At 46.3% G+C, this 22,127-nt stretch overlaps 1 protein-coding gene across 6 annotated transcripts in view; it reads left to right on the top strand.

Moving 5' to 3' along the window:
* The window catches only part of PHF3 (PHD finger protein 3), a 348,354-nt gene that overhangs the window by 297,693 nt on the left and 28,534 nt on the right, over positions 1-22,127 (top strand). For all 6 annotated transcript variants that reach the window (XM_029595668.1, XM_029595666.1, XM_029595667.1 and 3 more), the window contains one exon: positions 3,201-3,396. In XM_029595668.1, the coding sequence (XP_029451528.1) occupies positions 3,201-3,396 (196 nt within the window). The remainder of the gene's footprint in view (positions 1-3,200; positions 3,397-22,127) is intronic.

Below are 22,127 nucleotides of genomic sequence, written 5' to 3'. Positions count from 1 at the left end.
GTGTTGGAAGGGAGTTCCATAGGTGTGGACCAGCTATTGAGAATGCTTTTTTCCTGGTTGTGGTGAGTTTGGCGGCGGTTGCAGATGGGATTTCAAGACAATCTTTGTTTGTTGATCTGGTGGTACGTTGAGAGTGTTGTCTTTGGATTAGGGTGCTAATGCTGTCATAGTCATTGTGGTGAGTTGAATTGTGTATGATTGCTAGAGTTTTGTATTTGATTCTTTGTTCTATTGGGAGCCAGTGTAGCTCTTTTAGGATAGGGGTGATGTGGTCTGATCTTTTGTGACCTGTGAGGATTCGGGCTGTGGCATTTTGTAATATTTGAAGAGGGTGTAGAGTTGATTTAGGGAGTCCTCACATGAGCGAATTGCAGTAGTCTATGCTTGAGAAAATCAGGGCTTGAAGGATGGTTCTGAAGTCTGAGTGGTTTAGCAGTGGTTTTAGATGCTTGAGAATTGATAGTTTGTGGAAACCGTGGGTCAATCCATATTCCCAGATCTTTAGCGTTTTCTTTTAATTTGTTGGGGTTGTTGTCGATGGTAATGGAGTGGTTATGATGATCTCCTATTTTACATTATACCATGTTATAATGTAAAATAGGGCGGACTACGCCCTATTCTCTTGGTTATCTGGAAACCGATGTGATATCTCGATTGAATGTCGATATATAAAAGAAATAAATAATAAATAATAATAATAATCTCCTGTGTTGGACTTTTCAATTAGCATACATTCTGTTTTTTCTCTGTTGATGCATAGTTTCAGTTGTTTTAATAGGATTTTAATTTTGTTGATGGTTGTAGCTGCAAGTTGTAGTGCGTTTTCGATGGTGTTTGTGACAGGGATGATGAGTTGTATGTCATCGGCATACAGGAAGTAAGTGACACTGAGACTGGATAGAAGTTGGCAAAGGGGTAATAGGTAGATGTTGAAAAGGATTGTAGATAGCGAGGAGCCTTGAGGGACTCCGGTTTCAAGTGGGATGGCTTCGGAGGTGTGGTTGTTGAAATTTACCTTGTATGTTCTGTTTTGGAGGAAGGAGGTGAACCATTCTAGGGTTTTTCCGGTTAGACCGATTTCAGATAGTCTGTTGATTAGACTGTTGTGTTCGACTGTGTCGAAGGCGGCCGATAGATCAAGAAGGATGAGGATGTATCGTTGTCCGTTGTCAAATCCTCTTAGGATGGTGTTTATGTTAATGAGTAGTGTTTCGGTACTGTGATTTTTTTCTGAAGCCGTGTTGGGTGGGGTATAGTATTTTGTTTGTGTCGAGATGATTGTTCAGTTGTTTGAGGGCGGCCTTTTCAGTAACCTTGGCGAGGAATGAGAGGTTTGATTATAGGGCGGTAGTTGCTTAGGTCAGTGGGGTCGAGGTTCTTTTTTTTTAGGATGGGTTGTATGGTGGCAATTTTTAGTTTGTCTGGAAGTACTCCTTCTTCAAGAGATTTATTTATAATAGCTGTGACGGTTGGGGAGATAGTTTGGAAGATTTCTTTGAGCGAAAGTGTTGGTATGGTGTCTAGATCGTGACGGCTGGATTTAATGTCTTGATTAGCTTCTCCATTTCAGCGATTGATATATGTTTCAGTGATTGATATAGGTTCAAAGTTGGTCCAGGGTGTGATGTCTTTGCAGCTCAGTTGAGAATTGTTGCTTGTGGTCTTAGTTATTTTTTCGGATATTTTATTTATTTTGTTTTTGAAGAACATTGCGAGCTCTTGGCTTAGGTTTTTGTTGGGGAGGGAGTTGTTATTTGCTGCAATTAGGTTGTTTACTAGATTGAAAAGGGATTTCGGGTTGTTTGAGGAATTAGAGATTTTTTTTGCTGTAGTATTCTCTCTTTGATTTGTTTATCTGGCTTTTATAGAGGGCAAGGTGGGTGGGTACGGTATCTTTCCAGGGTTAGTGGACATTTGTTTTTTCGCCATTCTTTTTCTTTCCATCTTAGGGTGGCTTTTATCTCCTTTAGATGTGAATTGAACCAAGGGTGGTTGTTATGTCTTTTTGATTTGATTATTTTGCTTCTTTCTGGGTTTATGGTGTTGGCTGTTTCGATGGTGATTTGATGCCATGATTGGGTGGCATTATTTATATTGGAGACATCTATGTTCGACAGTTGTTTTTCCAGTTCGAGTTGAAGTAGGTCGGGTGAGAAAGGAGTTCTGTACCTGAATGATAGTGATTTGTTGGTTTCCTTCTTGTTGATGATGTCACTATGGGTCGTGCATTGAAGGAGAAGGTGGTCTGACCATGGGACTTCGGAGTAGGATATAATTGTGTTTGAAAAGAAGTTGTCATTGGTGAAAATCAAGTCTAGGGTGTGTCCAGCTTTGTGTGTTGGGTTGTTAATGAGTTGAGTGAATTGGAGGGTGGTAAGGATGTCCATCAGTGTTTGGCAAGATTGGGAAAGTGGGGAGACGTCAGTGTGGAGGTTAAAGTCTCCTAGGATGATTGTTGGTTTTTTGCTGTTGATATTGATAAATATCAACTTATTGATAAACGAACTTGTATACATACAGGATATATGTGCGTAAATTGGAGTCAATCCAGAGGGTGGCTACTAAAATGATCAGTGATCTTCATTCTAAAGCGGAAAGGCAAGATAGGGTAGATTTTATAGACGTGGTAGACTTTTAGATATTGCCAAGGTTTCTCTGCAAAGAAGACAGGCCTCTTTCAACAGAAAGGAGGCTCTAGAATGGGAGGTCATGGGATGAGGATGAAAGGGGAAAGACTCAGGAGTAATCTAAGGAAATATTTCTTTACAGAGAAGATAGATGCATGGAACATGGAGGTAGTGGAAACCAGGAATTAAAAAAAACAACAAAATATGGGATAAGCACAGAAGTTCTCTAAAGGCATGGTAGGGGTTTGTAAAGATGAATAGTCTGTGTGGGCAGGCAGAATTGATAGGCTGTATGGTCTTTTTCAGCCATCATGTTTCTAAGTTTAACCGCATATCAAATGGACAGTTCTGTAAAAGCCAATTCTTTGGGTAAAGAATTGTTTTACTTGCGGAAATGGCTTTAAAAATTACCCTGAAAATGGTTTAAATCAAAGGTTAGAATTTTGGTGCTAATTTAAAAATTATAAAGAAAATTGTTTATTTAAATGATTTATATGCCACCACTCCAAATTACATTGTAGGGTACAATAAAAACATGAATAAATCAGCTGTTTACACATTGCTTTGTTAAAGGTCGAATGGCACCTCCTGCAGATGACCTTTCTCCAAAAAAGGTGAAAGTGGCCAGTGGAGTAGCACGGAAACATTCAGACAACGAAGCAGAAAACCTTGCAGATGCATTGTCTTCAACCTCTAATATTTTAACATTAGATTTGGCAGAGGAAGAGAAACCTGAATCGCCAAAAGAAACATTATCTTCTACTGGAAGGTAAAATAAAATTTGTCCTGTGATATTAAGTAAAGCAAATGTATGTAAGTTTAACTCCAAGCACTTCAGGGTATATGGTTGCCTTTTAATAACTGATAAAACATATTTTACCACGTAATATATATGGCATTATTATAGTGAACACTGTGAAAATAGCACAGTAATAGTTGTATTGGCATATGACCTACTCTTATTTGGCAGCTGCTGTAACCCTGCCTTTTCCTTCTCTTTACCTGAAGTTCTTACCTAACAGAGAATATGGTGAATACTAGCATTTTGCATTTACAAAGATTGGAATTTGGAGAAAATTCCATGCAAAGACAAGTTTAAATCTGCACCATGCATCACATTTCAGATCAGGCACCATATGTCACTGTCAGGCAGACTGGATTACGTATTCCCCCAGCAGGACCGGTACAGAACTTCAGGACAGAGCAGGGGCAAGGTCTTCTGCCTGACCAGACCTCTCCCCCTTGGGTTGAGCCCACATTTTCTGTGAGCCAGCAGGACTTCCCTGGCATAGTACATGACAACAGTCAGGCAGGACAGGAACTGGAGACAGGTAGGATTTGGCCATAGGCAGGAGCTGGATATGAGGGCTGGAACTGGAGGTAAGGGCTTAGCTGATGACAAAGCCTAGGCTGGAGACAAGGGCTAGGCCAGAAGGGCCCATAGGGAGCAAGCGCCACAGGGAAGACCAGGCAGGTCAAAACAAGAACTGGACAGAACAAGACAGGATACAGGAACAGTGCAAGGAGCATACAAATACAGATAACCAGAAACTAAAATGCAGCAAGGAACATATAAGGCAAATCCATTGAAAAACGCATCCAATACAAAACACTATGTATTTTACATAAAGCAATTTACGTGAGTAGGTAGAATGGTTAAACGCAATCATTCAGCTTTACACTCCACCACGAAATCTGAGATCTGCCAATAAAGGATTACTCTCAATACCATCAGTCTCCTCAGCCAGACTTACCACAGTCAGAGAGAGAGCAATATCACTTGCTGGCCCCAAATTGTGGAACTAAGGTTACAAAACTATCTCAATTCATTTAGAAAAAAATCTCAAAACCTGGTTATTCGAACAGGCTTATAAAGAAGGCATTGGTTAAAGCTAATCTATCTCAATCTAAATAATCACAACCTTATTCACTTTTCTGTTTTTTAGACCGTTCTTAAGACCATGTCTCTGCTAATTATTCCATAGTTCGTATAGATTGTTATGTACTTGTTTTTTTTACTAATTGTGTTTATTGCAATAGTTTAACATTGTGTTTTATTTAAGTTTTTTAACCACTTATTTTATATTTTTATTTTTTGAAATACGTGTATAAAGTTCCTATGATTTTATTGACCTTTATTGTTTTATATTGTTGAAATTTATATTTTAATCTTTTGAAATGTCTGTAAACTGATGTGACGGTAAGTCCAAACATCTGTATTTAAAAGCCTAACAAATAAAATAAATCAAGGAAGCATGGACTAGGAGTCCTATGTAGGGCCACAAAGCAGGGACAAGAGATACTAGAAGGCGCAAAGGCCACAAGGCAAGGCAAGATAGCCAAGGAGGCCCTAAGGCAAGGAAGGAAGGCTGAGCAGGCCATAAGTAAGGTGTAGCAAGAAGGTTACACAGTAGTAGGGTAAAGCAAGGTGGGCCAGTGGAAGGAGCCAAGGTGGCTCTGAGTTGTGCGAGACGCAGCGCTAAATAGGACTGGTCTTGTTGAGTCATGGAAGCATCAAGAAAGGTGGCTAGCATAGGAGAGAAGGTGGCTCTGCAAGGACGTCTTTGGGCAGGCAGGCTCCCTAGCAGCCAGGATCGTGACACCATCATCGGATCACCTCTTTGTAGTTCTGCTTGAGCTGCCAAGTAGTTTCTTAATGCAACAGTGTCCAACTCTTAAATGGGTAGTTCCTGCTCCTTCTTGAAATTAGGAGATTTTTGCCCTTCATTTTGGCACTACCTAGTTTTCTGGCAGATATGCGACACCTAGAGAATTCCATTATAAAATGGTCATGATCAGTCATTTTGGCAAAGAGACAGCATAATTATATTTCATTTAGACTGGGTGCCACAAAAGTATCAAACCTCTATTAAAAAAGTTGAAAATTTAATAGACATGAAAACAAATTATATTCCAATTTGTGAATTTTTTCTTTGTCATACTGTTCAGTCTCTCTTCTGCTTCATCCTGTCTTTTCCTAACTCTCTCGTCTCCCTTTCATTTTACCGTTCCTTCCATATCTCAGCTTCATTTCTTCCAACTTAATATCTTTCCTTAACTCTCTCTCCATATCCTTCATCTCCTCCTCCTTCTGTGAGTCAAGGGTAGTAGTAGGCCAATTTCCTCTTCCTTTGTGGTTGGTACAGTACTGCCTGCTTCCTCTTTTTCCTGAGTGAGCCAACTAGCTAGATCCTCTTCTTCTTTATTTTGATTTTAAACCCCCTTTCTGAAAACACGCAAAGTAATATACATAAAGCAAAGTTGCTTACCTGTAACAGGTGTTCTCCGAGGACAAGCAAGATGGTAGTCCTCACACATGGGTGAATTCATCAGATGGAGCCCCGATGCAGAAAACTTATGTCAAAGTTTCTAGAACTTTGACTAGGTACACTGAGCATGTCCAGCGTGCCCTATTCCATGCAGGGTCCTTCTCCGGTCTCTCTTTTTCAGCGGAGCTGTAAGCCTCACAGTGTGAGTGAGCTCACTTTTGTCTGTTTTTTGACCTTGTGGAAAACTCTTTTCATGTTTTTTTTGTGCTATTCCATAGCTGGGTTCCTCTCTGTGCCATTCCCATAGTGTTCCTAGTCAGGGTTTTCGGCGATTTGGGCATAGAAACATAGAAATGAAGGCAGAAGAAGACCAAATGGCCCATCCAGTCTGCCCAGCAAGCTTTCACACTTTTTTTTCCTCATACTTATCTGTTACTCTTGGTCCTTAGTAACCTTTTGGTTCTATTTCACTTCCACCCTCGCCATTAATGTAGAGAGCAGTGTTGGAACTGCATCTAAGTGAAATATCTAGCTTAATTAGGGGTAGTAACCGCCGCAATAAGCAAGCTACACCCATGCTTATTTGTTTACCCAGACTATGTAATTCAGTCCTTGTTGGTTGTTGTCTGTATATAGATGCACTTTTCTTCATCCCCCTGCCATTGAAGCAGAGAGCTAGGCTGGATATGCATTGAAAGTGAAGTATCAGGCTTACTTGCTTTGAGGTAGTAACCGCTGTAACAAGTGAAGTATCAGTCTTTCTCCCTTGCCGTTGAAGCAGAGAGCTATGCTGGATATGCATTGAAAGTGAAGTATCAGGCTTATTTGGTTTGGGGTAGAAACCGCCATAACAAGCAAGCTACTCCCCGCTTTTTTGTGAATGGAAATCCTTTTTTCCACATTACCTCTTGCCATTGAAGCTTAGAGCAATGTTGGAGTCGCATTAACCGTGTGTATGTTTATTGAATAAGGGTATTATCTCCAGGTAGTAGCTGTCATTCCCACGAACTACCCACTCTTCATTTGCATCCTCTAGACTTTATGGATCCACAGTGTTTATCCCACACCCCTTTGAAGTTCTTCACAGTTCTGGTCTTCACCACTTCCTCCAGAAGGGCATACCAGGCATCCACCACCCTCTCCATGAAGAAATACTTCCTGACATTGGTTCTGAATCTTCCTCCTTGGAGTTTTAAATCGTGACACTGGTTCTGCTGATTTTTTCCGACGGAAAAAGTTTGTCGTTATCTTTGGATCATTAAAACCTTTCAAATATATGAAAGTCTGTATCATATCACCTCTGCTCCTCCTTTCCTCCAGGGTGTACATATTTAGATTCTTCAATCTCTCCTCATAAGACATTCAATGAAGACCATCCACCTTTTTGGTCGCCCTTCTCTGGACCGCTTCCATCCTGTCTCTGTCCCTTCGGAGATTTGGTCTCCAGAACTAAGCACAGTACTCCAGGTGAGGCCTCACCAAGGACCTGTACAAGGGGATAATCACTTCCCTTTTCTTACTCGATATTCCTCTCTCTATGCAGCCCAGCATTCTTCTGGCTTTAGCCTATCGCCTTGTCACATTGTTTCGCCGACTTCAGATCGTTAGACACTATCACCCCTAGGTCTCTCTCTTGTTCCGTGCACAGCAGCCCTTCACCCCCCATCGAATACAGTTCTTTCAGATTTCCACACCCCATATGCATGACTCTGCACTTCTTGGCATTGAATCTCAGCTGCCATATCTTCGACCACTCTTCCAGCTTCCTTAAATCCTGTCTCATTCTCTCCACTCCTTCTGGCGTGTCCACTCTGTTGCAGGCAAGTTTCCTTTCACGGTCAATTCCCCATGACAGCGATGCATCTGTGGCCACTGGCCACCGATGCCCTGTCGCCAACATTTTTGGTTCATGCCCCTTCTTTCATCCAACATGGCATCGTTCAGTTTTCGGCAATGCCTTGGTGCCGAGGAGCATGTCTATCTTTGATCTGCATGAGCTATGTGTCCTCTGCCTGGGGGCATCGTATGACGTCGGCAGTTGCTACTTATGCACCCAGATGACCCTGAAGAGATGTCTGCTTCAACTCGACAAGATGAAATGTTTCTTTGGGTAAAAGATTTCCAAGTCATCGGCATCAAAGGACAAAGGAGCCACACTGAGACATCGACATTGGCGGGACCATCAGTACTGTCAATGCCGTCAGCAGACAGGAGTGCCGGAGAATGACTATCATCTATCTCCTCCAGGCTGAGGGCGTTGAGTACATTGTCATTAGCCATGGCACCTGGGAAAGACTGGATCAAGCATCAAGAGAAACTGAAGAAGCATCAGCACCAGTCCCTATCGATGCATGGTGCCAGACATGGGGATTCACTGGATTTTGCTGCGATGCCCCCGAAGTGACCTTGTGGTGAGGAGTGCCAATCCTTTACCAGTGCTGGTGGTCCACGATGATCTTCACTGGCCCTGATGCCAGTCACAGATCCACTTTGAGGGTCCAAAGAGGATCTAGCCTGGCCACACCTCCCTCCCAGTCGGGGTTGGTATTGGCAACATTCGAGGAGGAGCTGGAGTCCTGTTAGCGGTGGACCAGGCGCTGCAGGGCTTCAGTCCTGTGTCACTGATTGTACCGGACCTGGCACCGTCTATCCTCGTATCACTTCTAGAGAAGCTCAACATGCTCATCAATGTGTTACCGGCCCAGCTTCCTCCTACCGAGGAGGAAGCTCCATAGAGGCCAGTGGAGACGCCGAGGTCTATTGCCCCCCCCCCCGTCCAGTTCTACCGGTGCCTGCAACTCTAGACAAAGGCCAAGCACCTAGGACCCATCCCCTGTGGCTTACAATAAGGATGAGGAGCCTAGGACCCCTGGAGGGTTGACGCTTCGGAGTTCTCTGACGAAGGCTCAGTGTCTCCCTTCAGAACCTTCTCCTCCAGAGCAGCGAATGAAGTCTCAGCCTGAGGACCTAACCTTTGCAGGTTTTGTGAGGGTAATGGCAGAAGCCATGCCATTTCAGTTATTGACAGAGGAGGATGCCAGGCACAAAATGCTTGAGATCCTCCAGTTCATGGAGCTTCCTAAGGAGATCATGGCGGTCCTGGCAGACAAGCTCCTTAAGGAGATGCCTCATAATGCCTCCCATTAATAAGAAGGCAGACGGCGTCTTCCTCAATCCAGAAGGCTGCCAGATTCGATAAGCATCAGCTGCCCCACCAGGCAGTGATGGCCAAATGTGCCATGTGCTCTTGGACTCCTTTAGCGCCCCAGGGTAAGGGCCATAGAGCAATGGACACTCTTGGGAGGATGGTGTTTCAAGGCGCCATGCTCATAGCCTGCATCGCTGCCTTCCAGCTCTACATGAGCCAGTACTCACAGGACATCTGGAAGCAGGTGTAGGAGGTGGCCGATCAGCTGCCTCAACAGGAGCAGTACACGTTCATGTCGCTATTGCATAAGGGCCTGAAGTGTAGAAAACACAAGGTCCGTGTGACCTATGATGTTTTTGAGATGGCATAGAGAGTCTCTTCAGAGGGAATCGGCACCCACTGCGGGTCTCTGAGCAGAGGTTCAGGAATGACTCACTGATGTGCCATGTACTGGAGAGAATCTCTTCAGGAATAGGGTGAGGGATGCGTTGAGCCAACTTCAGGACCATTATGAAACCCTCCAATAACTCTCCGCCAGTACTCCGGACCCATCCTCTTCTAAGAGGCCATCAAGACCAGGGCCCAGGAAGTCTTTCTTTCACTAAAGGAAGTGCTATCCTCTGCCTCCTCACTCCCATCAAGCACCATCAGGGCTCTTGCGGCTGTAGTAGGCTGCAGAGAGCCCCCAAGCTCCAGCTGGTTCCTCAGTCAATTCTGGGGCAGGGTTTTGAATGATTCATATATAGCATATTCCAGTTACCTATACCCAGGACAATGGACCCTCCAATTGGGGGAAGGCTGCGGTTCTTTACGAACCAGTGTCCCAGTATAACCTCGGACCAATGGGTTCTGTCCATCATCCGTCAAAGGTACCAATTGAACCTTTTGGGTGCCCCGTAAAATTGCCCTTTGTGGCCATTTTGGTGGCTTGTAGTGCATCAGGAATTACTACTAGTGGAGCTCTCTTCCCTCTTAACAGCCAAAGTGGTCTAGCCCGTACCACCAGGGCAAAGAGAGTGGGGATTCTCCTCTAGGTACTTCCTGATTCCAAAGAGAACAGGAGGATTTCATCCCATCCTAGACCTAAGGGCCTTGAACAAGTTTCTAAGAAAAGAACGGTTTAAGATGGTTTCCCTGGGCACTTTGACCCCCTTTTGCAAAAAGAGGACTGGCTATACTCCCTCGATTTAAAGGACATATACACTCATATCGAAATCTTCCCCGGTCTCTGATTTGCCATGGGAAAACAGCACTTCTAGTATCGGGTGGTGGTGTTCAGACTCGTGTCAGCCCCACTAGTCTGTACAAAATACATGGTCATGGTGGCGGTACACCTCCACAAGCTGGGAGTGAATGTTTTCCCATATTTGGATAATTGGCTAGTCAAGAGCACATCTCAGGCAGAGGCCACAAGGTCCATTCGCTTGACCATTTGGATGTTGGAGTCACTAAGGTTCGTTCTCAACTACATGAAGTCCCATCTCAGCCTGTCACTTCAATTGGAATTCATAGGATCCCTGCTAGACACAGCTCAGGCCAAGGCCTTCCTGCCTCGCCAGAGAGCCATCACCTTGACAATCTTCGCGGCAGAAATCCAACAGAGCTAGCGGGTGTCAGCCTGGCACATGTTTAGGGTGTTGGGCATAGGGCTGCAACTGTTCATGTCACTCCACTGGCACATTTACACAGGCACAGAGCCCAATGGACCCTGAGGTTGCAGGGACCCCAGGCTACCCTGAGCCTCCAGGATTGCATTCAATTCACCCCATCTCTCTGGGCCTCCTTGTCCTGGTGGCGGGTACTTTCAGATCTGGAAAGGGAACCTCTTTTTGAAGTCCCCCTATCCAAATTATCCTAACCACAGATGCATCCACTCTGATATGGGGAGCTCATGTAGAAGGATTCAGCACCCAGGGTCTCTGGTCCACTCAGGAACATTCTTGACAAATAAACTTCCTGGACCTTTGGGCAATCAGATACATGCTATGGGCTTTCAGAGATCAGCTGTCCAACAAAGTTGTCCTGATCCAAACTGACAACAGAGTGTATGTCAACAAGCAGGGAGGTATGGGGTTGCACCTCCTGTGTCAGGAAGCAGTCCAGATCTGGTCATGACCCTAGCACCATGGGATGGGGCTCAGGGCCATGTACCTGGCAGGACAGAGAGCGTGGTAGCAGACAGGCTGAATCGAGTGTTCAGACCCCACGAGGGAGGGGGTAGCGAATTTGGATATTCCACCTCTGGTAAAGCCTGGACGTAGATCTGTTCCCGTCCCCTTGCAACAGGATGTCAAACCAGACTCAGATGCCCTTGCCCATCAATGGGGCAAGGGTTTTCTGTATGCATATTCTCAGGTTCCTTTAGTGGCAAAGCTTCTCTTGAAACTTCATGAGGACAGGGGGATTTTGATTGTCATAGCCTCTCATTGGCAGAGACAGGTCTGATTTCAACTCCTACGGGAGTTGGCCATCCAAAGACCGATCAGTCTGTAGACTTCCCCAGATCTCATTATGCAAGATGTAGGCAGTCTGGATATTGAGAGGTTAATCCTGCAGCCACTTGGTCTTTCAGAGGATGTGTCTTGGATCCTAGTGGCTTATAGAAAGCCTTCCACTAGAAAGTTCTATGGAGTGAAGTGGAGGAGGTTTTCTGTGTGTTGTGAGCAGAAGGCCCTAGATCTGTTCTCTTGCCCCACACAAAAACTGCTTGACTACCTTCTACACCTATCAGAAGCTGGCTTAAAACCAAGTCCGTTAGAGTTCATCTCAGTGCAAATGGCGCATAGCATCAAGTTGTGTAGATGGTACGCCAATCTTTGTACAGCCTGTAGTTGTACATTTCATATGGGGCCTCCTTCAATTGAAGCTCCTCTAAGGCCTCTTGCTATGTCTTGGGACCTCAAGGTGGTGTTAGCTCAGTTGATGAAAGCTCCTTTTGAACCGCTGCACACCTGTGACCTGAAGTACCTGACCTGGAAGGTCATATTTTTGGTGGTGGTCACCTCAGCACACTGGGTCAGCAAGCTCCAGGCCTTAGTGACTTATCCACCTTACACTGTTTTATCATGACAGCGTGGTCTTGCGTATGCACCCTAAGTTCCTGCCTAAGGTGGTGATGGACTTCCATCTTAACCAGTTAATCATCCTGCCAATATTCTTTCCCAGGCCCCATTTGTGCCGAGGCAAATGAGCACTGCACAGTTTGGACTGTAAGCGAGCCTTAGCCTTCTAACTGGAGTGGACAGAAGCCCATAGACAGTCCACCCAACTTTTTATTTTTTTTGATAGGAATAAGTTGGATGTTGCCATGGTCAAACACACTATCCAATTGGCTAGCAGATTGCATCTCCTTCTGTTATGCCCACGCATGACTGCATCTTGGGGGTAATGTCAAGGCTTATTTTGTCAGAGCCATGGCAGCGTCAGTGGCCCGCTTGCGAGCAGTTCCCATAAAGGAGATTTGCAAATCTGTGATGTGGAGTTCTTGCCACATATTCACATCTCATTACTGTCTGAATATGGATGGACGACGTGTCAGTAGGTTTGGCCAGTCAGGTTCTACACCTCAAACAGTTTTCAAAGAACAAACTCCTGAATTAGGGCCCATTGTTTGAATTCAGGCTGGCTCCGCCTCTGTTATCAACAGCACTATTGACACTTGGCTGGATGTCTGTTGGTTCCCTTTTGTGTTGGGGAGCAGCAGGGTAGCGGGCAGGTTTCGTGATGACTGACGTCCTTCTGTCCTCTGAGAACACTTGTTACAGGTAAGCAATTTTGTTTTGTCAGAGGACAAGCAGAATGGCAGTCCTCACACATGGGTGAATCCCTAGCTATAGGTTGGCCTCCAACAAGAAAGGAGACCAACAAAACACCAAAACAAGTGCCAACAGACACAATGTTGGGGTTTTTTGTAACAAGGAAGGTGGCAGCTTGAACAGAAAGAACTGGCCTATGCAGAAACAGTCATGTTCTACACCTCAGACATGTTCTGAAGGACAGGTTGGCCAAAACTTCTGTCACATTGGCCATTCCTATCCAAACAGAAATGCAATTTGTATGAGTGGATTGAACTCTGTCACAGCCCTGAAGAGCTCCTGAATGTGAACTGCTTGCAAGTGGGCCACCGCTGCTATGGCTTGAACAGAGTAAAACCTGATATGGCCCCCAAGATGCAATCCTACCTGGGTATAACAGAAGGAGATACAGTCTGCTAGCCAATTGGAAAGCATCTTCTTGATAATGGTGATCCCCCAACTTGTTCTGATCAAAAGAAACAAAAAGTTGGATGGACTGTCTATGGGCTTCTGTCCTCTCCAGATAGAAAGCTTAAGGCTTGTTTGCAGTCCAAACTGCAGGGCTTGTTGCCCTTGGCGTGAATGGGGTCTGAGAAAAAATGTTGGCAGGACGATGGACTGATTAAGGTGGAAGTCATACATCACCTTAGGCAGGTACCTAAGGTTCATGTGCAAGTCCACTCTATTGTGGAAAAACTTACAGGGTAATTTTAAAAGGAATGTGCATGCGTCCATAAACTGCTTATTGGCTCACGAGTAGAGATATGTAACATTTAAAATACTCCTCCCGTGCGTGTGTGTGCATGCGACCTTAAGAGGTGGCTCGCATAAATGAAGCTAGGGCTTCAGCAGCTTTTGTAAGTGTATGCAGGTGGATTTTAAACATGGTGGCACGAGGGAAAAAGTTTTTTTCCAAGTAGTCCACCAGTTTGCCCAGTTTATATTGAGGCATTCAAGACCCCTATGTTTCTTCATCCTGCAAGCCCCCCACTTGACCCAGAACCCTCATACTGTGCTAAAAGCCCTTGCTCCTCATCAGGACCAGAAGTAAATTTACGCGGATAACAAGCTGACACACGCCATGGTCAGCATGCGTAAGTCTTGGCCCCACTCCATAATGCAAGTGCCACACCCCTTTCCCATCTTGTTCTTGACGCACGCACGGGTATGTACGTGTGAACTTCATGGCTTCTTAAAATCCGCGTTGCTCGCGTATGACCCACATATACACACGTGGCCATTTTTATGCGAGCAATGCTTTCAAAATATCCCTCTTAGTGTAAGGTGGATAAGTCACTAAAGCCTAGAGCTCACTGAACCTGCAAACTGAATTAATGCCACCAAAAATATCTTCCAGGTCAGGTACTACAGGTCACAGGAGTACAGAGGCTCGAAGGGAGCTTTCATCAGCTAAGCTAAAACCACGTGGAGGTCCCAGGATACAGCGGGAGGCCTTAAGGGAAGCTTCAACTGAAGCAGATGTCACATGAACCATACAACTATAGGCTGTACAGAAATGGGCTTACCTTCTAAACCATGGTAAAATGTACCAATCGCACTCAGGTGAGCCCTAACGGAGTTAGTCTTCAGATCAGTCTCTGAAAGGTGTAGAAGATAGTCAAGCAGTTTTTGTGTTGAGCAGGAGAAGGGATCTAGAACTTTTTCTCACACCACACGGAAAACCTCCTCCCCCTTCAGTGCATAGGACTTTCTAGTGGAAGACTTTCTAGAAGCTACCAGATTCAAAACACACCTTCCGAGAAGTCAAATGTTTAAGAATATAAGAAAATGCCATACTGGGTCAGACCAAGAGTCCATCAAACCCAGCATCCTGTTTCCAACAGTGGCCAATCCAGGCCATAAGAACCTGGCAAGTACCCAAAAACTAAGTCTATTCCATGTTACATTGCTAATGGCAGTGGCTATTCTCTAAGTCAGGGGTCAGGAACCTTTTTGGCTGAGAGAGCCATAAACGCCACATATTTTAAAATGTAATTCCATGAGAGCCATACAATATGTTTAAAACTAAATACAAGTAAATGTGTGCATTTTATGTAAGATCACACTTTTAAAGTACAATAAGTCTCTGAAAATATTACACCAGGCCTTAAGACACCAATACATCTCCTATTAGGAAAACGGACCAAGTCAGACTGCTATAGAGTCCTACACAGAAACTACACGCCAGCAGAAAACCTCACCTGAATCACGTGCTGTCCCTCACCTAACATAGAATAAAGAGACCAAAACGCATAACAAGAAGCATGCAGAAAAAACTGAATTGGAAACTGCAACAAGCCAGAGTTTCTGTATGCAGTGTAACAAAGGAAAAAAGAAACATCACCCATCCTTATAAAACAAATCAAGAAATATAAAATCATCAGCAGTAAAACTGTACTAACAAAAAGAACATATTTTGAAACAGCTGATGAGTGGAATATCCAATAATTAAAAACTCATATAAAACATTTCCAGACACCAACAAAATATTTCAAAATAGCAGACACAAAGACCCAGTAATGAAAAATAATAAGGATACAAAACTTTTTTTGCTCTGCATACCTGGGAACGTTTGATATCCAGGTGTCCTGAGATTGTTCTGAATTAGCAGGAGGAGGGGTGGTTTGCTTGGAACTTTCTCCTCTCTCAGTCACATACCAGCGCTCTCTCTCTCACACTGGCTCTCAATGACACACCTATACACACATGCTCTCAGTCACTCACATATACACATGTTTTTTCTCTCTCACTTATATAGGCTCTTAATTACACATTTACACATATGCTGTCTATCTTTTCACGCTTACACACACACACACAGGCTTTCAATCACATAAATACATGCTGTCTTTTTCTCTCACACACAGACTCTCATTCACATGCTTACAAACATGTCCTCTCTTTCTCACAGGACAAGCAGGATGGTTGTCCTCACAAATGGGTGACATCGAGGATGGAGCCCACCACGGAAAACTTCTGTCAAAGTTTAAACAGAACTTTGACTGGCCCCTACTGGGCATGCCCAGCAAGGCACTGACCCTGCAGCCAGCAGGGGTCTCCCTTCAGTCTTCTTTTTTCCGCGCAGCAGTTGCCACGCGGTGAAAGGAGCTCTCTAACCACGTTCCTGACAGGAATCTGGAAATTAATTTCCTAAGAAAATTTGCCCCTCAGGGGTCTCCCTTCGACAAATTTTTTAGTCATCTTTCGGAACCCGGTAAGTTTTTTGCCGCCTTCCATCGACTGCCGTCGATTTTGGCCCTTGAGGCCTGTTGGCACTTACCGATCCCCAGCCTAAATTTTGGCTTCCAGCCATGGCAACGGGGTTCCGCCGTTGTCCGGATTGTACCCGGACTATGTCCATCACAGACCCCCACAGGGTTTGTGTAATGTGTTTGGGTAGTGAGCATGATGTCCTGACTTGCACCAAAAGTGCCTTAATGACACCCAAGGGTCGCAAAGCCAGGATGGAGAAGATGGGGCTCCTCTTCCTTGCACCCACCCCAACGCCATCGATAGCATCGACGTCATCAGAACCGGCACCGTCGAAGTTGTACCATCATCGCCAACCCTCCGGTGACCGTCCGCCATCGATCGCTTCTCGGCCGTCGACTCCCGTCCCTTCCCCGGATGGGCGAGGGGATCGGAAAGAAAAGCATCGCCATCGACGGCACAAGTCTCGGCCTGTCGAGGATCCACAGCCATCGACCTCTGTTCAAGCCGAGCCACCGACAAAGAAGCCGCGAACAGACCGGACACCCTCCACGTCTCGTTCGCCAGCATCGAGGAAACCCTCACCCTCCCGGGGTGCGGGGGCCGTGATCCCACCGGTTACGGTGGTACTTCCGGCCCTGCCTTAGCCTCCCTCTCCCGTTGAGCCGGGTATAGTTACCCCTGGTCTCCGGGCAGAACTGGACCGGCTGGTCCAGGAGGCCATCGAGAAAGCGATGAAGAAATTACAACCTCCATCGGCACCGTCTCCGGCACCGGTTCCAGTGCCGCCCCCAGCACCGACACCGGCACCGGCTTCGCCACCGAGGAGGGAACCGACCACCGAGCCGTTGGTACAAGCGTTAGCACCGCTACTCAGCCGTATGGAGGCGCTCATGACGGCCCTTCCATCGGTGATTCCAGTGCCATCGACAACACTACCGTCTCTGACTGGATTCTCATCGGCAGGAGAAACACCGTTTCGGATTCCCCCTTCCGGGGTGGTTCCATCGGTACCTCCTGGCATATCTCCACCGATATATCCTTCGGCTCCATCAATTCCGCGCCAGGCACCGATTCCATCGGCAGCACCGAAGCCATCGATGCCATTTCTGATTCCACCTACGGCACCGATTCCACCTCGGTTTCCATCGATGCCCTCAGAACCTCAGCCAGGTCCATCGGGGCTACAAGCCCCACATGATCCCTATGATACCTGGGGTGATGATGATGATACATCTTCTGACACAGATTTGCCTTCGCCGCCATCTCCTACAGAGAGTAGAAAAAGATCTCCTCCTGAGGATCTCTCTTTCATTAATTTTGTAAAAGAGATGTCAGAAGTTGTACCTTTTCAGTTACAATCTGAAGCCGATGATAGACACCAGATGATGGAACTACTTCAATTTCTGGATGCTCCAAAAATCATCGCTTCCATCCCTATACACCAGGTGTTTTTGGATCTGCTCAAGAAAAACTGGGAATCTCCTTCATCGGTGTCTCCAGTTAATAAGAAAGCTGACTCCACATACCTTGTCCAGTCAGCACCAGGTTTCCAAAAGCCTCAACTGGATCATCGCTCTGTTGTAGTTGAGTCTGCGCAGAAGAAGGCCAAGCGTCTTAAGCCACACTCTTCTACCCCACCTACCAGGGACAACAAGTTCCTGGATAGTGTGGGACGAAAAGTGTACCATGGAGCTATGTTGATTTCACGCATAGCTTCATATCAGCTCTATATGACTCAATACAACAGAGCTATCCTTAAGCAGATGCAAGACTACGCTGACACGTTACCGGACCAGTACCAACCGCAACTTCAAGCCCTTCTTCACAAGGGATTTGAGGCAGGGAAGCACGAGATTAGGACCGCCTACGATATATTCGATGCTTCCACAAAGGTTTCAGCCACAGCCATCTCAGCCAGACGTTGGGCTTGGTTAAAGTCATCCAACCTTCGCCCAGAGGTCCAAGATCGTCTTGCTGATTTACCCTGCTTAGGCGACAATTTGTTTGGAGAACAAATTCAACAGATTGTGGCAGAGTTAAAAGACCACCATGAGACGTTGAAACAACTCTCGTCTATCCCACCTGAGGTGACCTCCAAGCAACCGCAAAAGAAGGACTCTAAAAAGTCGTTCTTTCGACCACGTCGCTACTACCCTCCGTCAACTAGGGCTCGTCCTGTACGGTCCTCTAACAGGCCTCAGCCTCGTCAGCCGCGAAAGCAAAGGCCTACTGTAGCCCCACCTCCTGGGCCTGCGGCGGGCCTTTGACTTCCCTGTATTGAGCACAAGCCAACTCCCTCTTCCACACATCCCTGTGGGAGGTCGTCTGTACCACTTCTTACACCGTTGGAAACAGATCACCTCAGATCAGTGGGTGCTAGCAATTATCGCACAGGGTTACCACCTCAACTTTATAACACTTCCGCCAGACTCCCCGCCCTTTCAGGCATGGAGTCTAACCAGCCATTTGACTCAATTACAACAAGAAGTATTCCTTCTTCTACAATCAAATGCTATAGAACCCGTCCCTCCTTGTCAACAAGGGAAAGGATTCTATTCCAGATACTTCCTAATACCGAAGAAATCAGGGGGACTTCGTCCAATTCTGGACCTTCGAGCCCTCAACAAGTATCTGCAAAAAGAAAAGTTCAAGATGGTAACCCTGGGCGCCTTGCTCCCTCTGTTGCAAAAGGGGGATTGGCTGTGCTCTCTCGACCTCAAGGACGCTTATACCCACATTGCGATAACGCAATCTCATCGCAAGTATCTGCGTTTTCTGATAGGCCACGACCATTATCAATACCGGGTACTGCCTTTCGGTCTGGCATCTGCTCCACGAGTCTTTACCAAGTGTCTCGTAGTACTAGCAGCATTTCTCAGGAAGGAAGGTGTCCACGTCTACCCCTATCTGGACGATTGGCTCATCAGGGCCTCTACCCCTCAGTTTGCTCAATCCTCCCTAAAATTGACAATTCACACACTCCTTTCCTTAGGGTTTCTTGTCAATTACGAGAAATCTTGCTTGGTCCCATCTCAGACCTTATCCTTCATTGGGGCAGACTTGGACACCTTACAGGCAAAAGCCTACCTTCCAATTCAACGAGTCCACACTCTCATGTCCTTAGCTCGCCAGCTCCAGTCGCAACGCACTGCCACGGCTCGCCAGTTCCTCATTCTCCTAGGACACATGGCATCCTCGGTTCAAGTCACTCCCATGACCCGACTAGCCATGAGAGTAACGCAATGGACTCTACGACACCAATGGATTCAAGCTTTTCAGCCTCTGTCCTCCATTATCACAGTCACACAGGTGCTACGCCTATCCTTAACCTGGTGGACGACTCGGGTCAACCTCCTTCAGGGCTTACCCTTTCTTCCACCGGATCCGCAAGTAATCCTAACCACCGACGCTTCTCACATCGGTTGGGGAGCCCATGTGGACGACTTCCAAACCCAAGGGTTATGGTCCAAAGAGGAAGCCGAACACCAGATCAATTTCCTGGAACTTCGAGCAATCCGCTATGCGCTCCGAACTTTCAAAGATCATCTATTCCATCAGATAATCTTAATCCAGACGGACAACCAAGTGGCCATGTGGTACATAAACAAGCAGGGAGGCACAGGCTCCTTCCTTCTGTGTCAGGAAGCTGCGCAGATCTGGGCGGAAGCCCTCTCCCACTCCATGTACCTCAGGGCCACTTACTTGCCGGGAGTAGACAATGTATTGGCAGACCAGCTGAGCCGTGTCTTCCAACCACACGAGTGGTCACTCGATCCTCTGGTAGCGACCTCTCTGTTTCACAAGTGGGGTTCTCCCCGCATAGACCTCTTTGCGTCCCCTCAGAACCACAAAGTGGACGATTACTGCTCTCTCATTCGGAGCCAGCACTCTCGGCCGAGGGATGCATTCTCCCTCAAGTGGACAACCGGTCTACTCTATGCATTCCCTCCACTTCCTCTTGTGTCAAAGACTCTCGTGAAGCTACGCCAGGACGGAGGAACCATGATCCTGATAGCATCTTACTGGCCACGCCAAGTATGGTTTCCAATACTCCAGGATCTCTCCATCCGCAGGCACATTCCTCTGGGAATGGACCCGCATCTTCTCACTCAAAACGACGGATGCCTCCTCCATCCCAACCTCCAAGCCTTGTCCCTGACGGCATGGATGTTGAAAGGTTAGTCCTTCAACCATTTCACCTTTCGGATTCAGTTTCTCGGGTCCTGATAGCTTCACGAAAGCCTTCCACAAGAAAGTCTTACTCATACAAATGGAAAAGGTACACATCATGGTGCACTTCTCAGTCCCTTGATCCCCTTTCCTGTCCACTCTCCAAATTCTTGGACTATTTATGGCATCTCTCTGAATCAGGTCTTAAAACCTCTTCTATCAGAATGCATGTCAGTGCGGTAGCCGCCTTCCATAAAGGTATTGGGGGTACTCCTATTTCAGTACAACCCCTAGTAACACGCTTTCTTAAGGGCTTACTCCATCTGAAGCCACCCTTACGTCCTCCGGCCCCATCTTGGGACCTTAATCTGGTTCTTGGTCGTCTTATGAAACCACCTTTCGAACCTCTGCACTCCTGTGAATTGAAGTATCTCACATGGAAAGTATTATTCCTGTTGGCTATTACTTCAGCTCGCAGGGTTAGTGAGTTACAGGCCTTAGTCACCTATCCGCCTTACACTAAACTCCTGCAGGACAGGGCGGTACTCCGCACTCACCCTAAATTTTTACCCAAGGTAGTTTCTGAATTTCATATCAATCAATCCATCATACTACCTATCTTTTTTCCCAGGCCCCATTCCAACTCTGGGGAACAGACTCTGCATACCCTAGACTGTAAACGAGCTCTAGCTTTTTATCTAGACCGTACAGTTGCTCACAGAAAGAGCACTCAATTGTTTGTCTCCTTCCATCCTAACAAGTTAGGACAACCTGTGGGTAAGCAGGCTCTTTCCTCCTGGTTGGCGGACTGCATTTCCTTCTGTTATCAGCAAGCTGGCATTCCTTTCCAAGACCGTGTCAAAGCACACTCTGTGAGGGCCATGGCGACTTCAGTAGCACACCTTCGATCGGTGCCGCTTCCTGACATCTGCAGGGCTGCAACCTGGAGTTCTCTCTATACCTTTGCAGCCCACTATTGTTTGGACAAGGCTGGAAGACAGGACTCCATCTTCGGCCAATCTGTCTTGCGTAACCTTTTTCCAACATGATGTACCAACACCCTTCCACCTTCCCAGTAGGGTGCGGATGCCCTTTCCCAAATTCCACCCCAGTTGTTGTGCCTGTTGCACGTCGTTGGGTGCATTTGGTGCAAGCCAGGACATCCTCAGCTCGGTACTCACCCATTTGTGAGGACAACCATCCTGCTTGTCCTGTGAGAAAGCAAATGTTGCTTACCTGATGTAACAGGTGTTCTCACAGGACAGCAGGATGTTAGTCCTCACGAAACCCGCCCGCCACCCCGCGGTGTTGGGTTCGTTTTGTTTTTACTTTTTAGGCACTGCCTGTAGCTTTGAAAACCAGACTGAAGGGAGACCCCTGCTGGCTGCAGGGTCAGTGCCTTGCTGGGCATGCCCAGTAGGGGCCAGTCAAAGTTCTGTTTAAACTTTGACAGAAGTTTTCCGTGGTGGGCTCCATCCTCGATGTCACCCATTTGTGAGGACTAACATCCTGCTGTCCTGTGAGAACACCTGTTACATCAGGTAAGCAACATTTGCTTTCTCTCATTTACACACAGGCTCTCAATCACATACTCACATGCTCCATCACCTAAACCAGCTCTCAATCACACACAGACACACATGATCTCTCTCTTACTTATACACACAGGCTCTTAATCATGCATACACATGATTTCTCTCACACACAAAGGATCTCAATCATACACACATACTCTTTCACACAAACAGGTTTTCAATCACAAACTTACACATACAGGTTCCCAATGGTAAACTTACATTCATGCTCTCTCTCTCTCTCTCTCTCACAGGCAGGCTCTCAATCATTCACATACATGCATCTCTCACACACACACGGCCCCCCCCTCCCCCGCGGCCCGGAAGAGGAA

Source organism: Rhinatrema bivittatum, chromosome 3, assembly GCF_901001135.1.
Source record: "Rhinatrema bivittatum chromosome 3, aRhiBiv1.1, whole genome shotgun sequence".
Taxonomy (NCBI): Eukaryota; Metazoa; Chordata; class Amphibia; order Gymnophiona; family Rhinatrematidae; genus Rhinatrema; species Rhinatrema bivittatum.
The sequence above is the reverse complement of the archived record's forward strand: the minus strand, read 5'-3'. Positions and strand labels throughout refer to the sequence as shown.